The 2047-nt window shown below is 34.4% G+C and overlaps 1 protein-coding gene across 1 annotated transcript in view; it reads right to left on the bottom strand.

Annotated features, from left to right (window-relative positions):
* Window positions 1-429: 429 nt before the first annotated feature.
* PXYLP1 (2-phosphoxylose phosphatase 1) overlaps window positions 430-2047 on the bottom strand; it is a 143571-nt gene continuing 141953 nt past the window's right edge. The window contains exon 7 of the mRNA XM_019503661.1: window positions 430-2044. Within this exon, the coding sequence (XP_019359206.1) occupies window positions 1801-2044 (244 nt within the window). The 3' untranslated portion in view covers window positions 430-1800. The remainder of the gene's footprint in view (window positions 2045-2047) is intronic.

The raw sequence follows: 2047 nt of genomic DNA on the forward strand, positions 1-2047 counted from the left end.
GTGGCTTTGGAAAAGGATGCTAAACTTCAAGAACTAAATAGTGTAATTCCCCCAGCTGGAAAGGTACAGAGGTCATCAGTCAAATTCAGGCTGGAAAGATGCTAAGGAGATTATTATAGAAAACAAACCATTTGTTCAAACCTACCTATGTGACACTCTTCTCATATTACATCAGCAATATACAGCTAGTTCCTTGTACATCTATACATTCTCTCAGAATAATATAAAATCCATAAGCTTTATACCTTTAAGTCTTTACAACATGTTTACCAGCCTCTACAACGTGTTTAATAGTAACATAGCAAGAAACCAGAACAATATTTTAAATACACTACTGATGGAATATGAAAATTGATGCCAAAAATCAGATTGGAAAACAAGGTTTAAACACTGGACATAGTAAAGAAAAGTAAGATGGAACACGCAAGCATACGAATAGTCTCCAAAATTTTATTTATAGAAACATGTTCAAATGTAGCATTTGGAAACAAAGAGAGACTGGAATGATAAAAGAGTTAGAGCGTCACATGTTCAGGTACGTTTCCTCTAATTAACTAGCACCACTGAATCATAAAATCACAGACTAAATCATAGTGATTTCTTGACATGTAAAAAACACCCACCATTATAAAATTTAATATTCTAGTAATGAAAGTCTTTTCAAATACTTGTCTTAAAAATTAGATCTAAATTGAATATGTATAGGAGATGAAAGCAGCTGAAAATGGAGTTTTTCATATCTATCATGGTTGCTGAAATTATCCATAAAGCTAGGCTGTTCCTAAGTCTGTATATTCTGATCAAGGAAAAACATCTAAAAATTGGCTTTTTGCAACCCTTTGCAAACCAAGCAAATAAGAAAGATTTAGTGTTCTAGAAGTGTACACAATACAGTAGGTACAAGACTAACCTTATAAAATAATATCTTCCTAGTCTATAAAAAATACTAACCCAACTACAAAAGTTCTGAGTCTTCAGTCAAACTGTCTGTCTGCTACCTCACACAGTCACCACATCAAACAGTTAACACATTTATTTGTACCACCATCTAGCAGCTTGAACATATTTAACAATGGAAAAGAGCCCAACGTTTTACCATAAGACTAGCTGATTTATACTTCTAATTTTCCACTCACATTTAGCGGTAACATTAGCATTTACTTTTTGTTTCAAATGACAGTCACAAGATTGCAATCATTTCTAGTGTGTGTTAAAACTATTTCTGAAAGTGCTGGAAGTGCAACCAATGAATAGAATTTTAGATCTGTTTATTGGGCTCACCCATGTGATGGACCTAACACATTACATTTTCAGAGGTCTGTGTACAAAAAAAAGTGTGCATTTGCACCCAGCCAAATAAAGCATGCACAATGCATGAACTTCTGAAAAACAAAACCAGAAACCTGTCCCTTAATATTTCCATGCTGACAGAGGTAAGGTTGTTAATTTCAGGAATTATTTAGTACAGTTGTAATACAGATTCAGGGAAATCAAATACTTTAGATAAAATTTGCTGCTTATTTGGTAAAACAACTGACAAGTTACAGTGGAGAAAGCATGCTTTCTTTTTAAACTGGAATTCAAGTTTTCCACATACTGATCTGATCTGGAATAAGAGAGCAACTAAACCCAAAATTTCACGCTCTATCAAGCAATATCCAGTTTATAGTAGCCCACTTAATTTCTCAATGTATATCAGGCCCTTTACTGTTGTGGTAGAATTTTTTTTTAAAAAAAGTACTCAGGTACACAGACCTCACGTCATTACACAAATTCACACTTCTTTCTCTCACCTTCCATTTACAGTGGTCTCCTGTGACATGCGTCATAGTAATTAGTACTATTAAAAACAGAAAACATGTCCCTTTTGACAAAATGAACAAATTTTTCTAGAGGACACGCAGGCTTGCTGGAATGCATGTTATGATCCTGACAAAATGAGGTCTGAAATGTGACATCAACACCATTGTACAGGATGCGGATAAAGTGTTCTCTGTGTTTTTTTCCATCCTGCCACAGCTCAAAGACTAGTCTGGCAGCAAATCTT

This window comes from Gavialis gangeticus, unplaced genomic scaffold, assembly GCF_001723915.1.
Source record: "Gavialis gangeticus isolate Ggan-Ray unplaced genomic scaffold, GavGan_comp1, whole genome shotgun sequence".
Classification (NCBI taxonomy): Eukaryota; Metazoa; Chordata; order Crocodylia; family Gavialidae; genus Gavialis; species Gavialis gangeticus.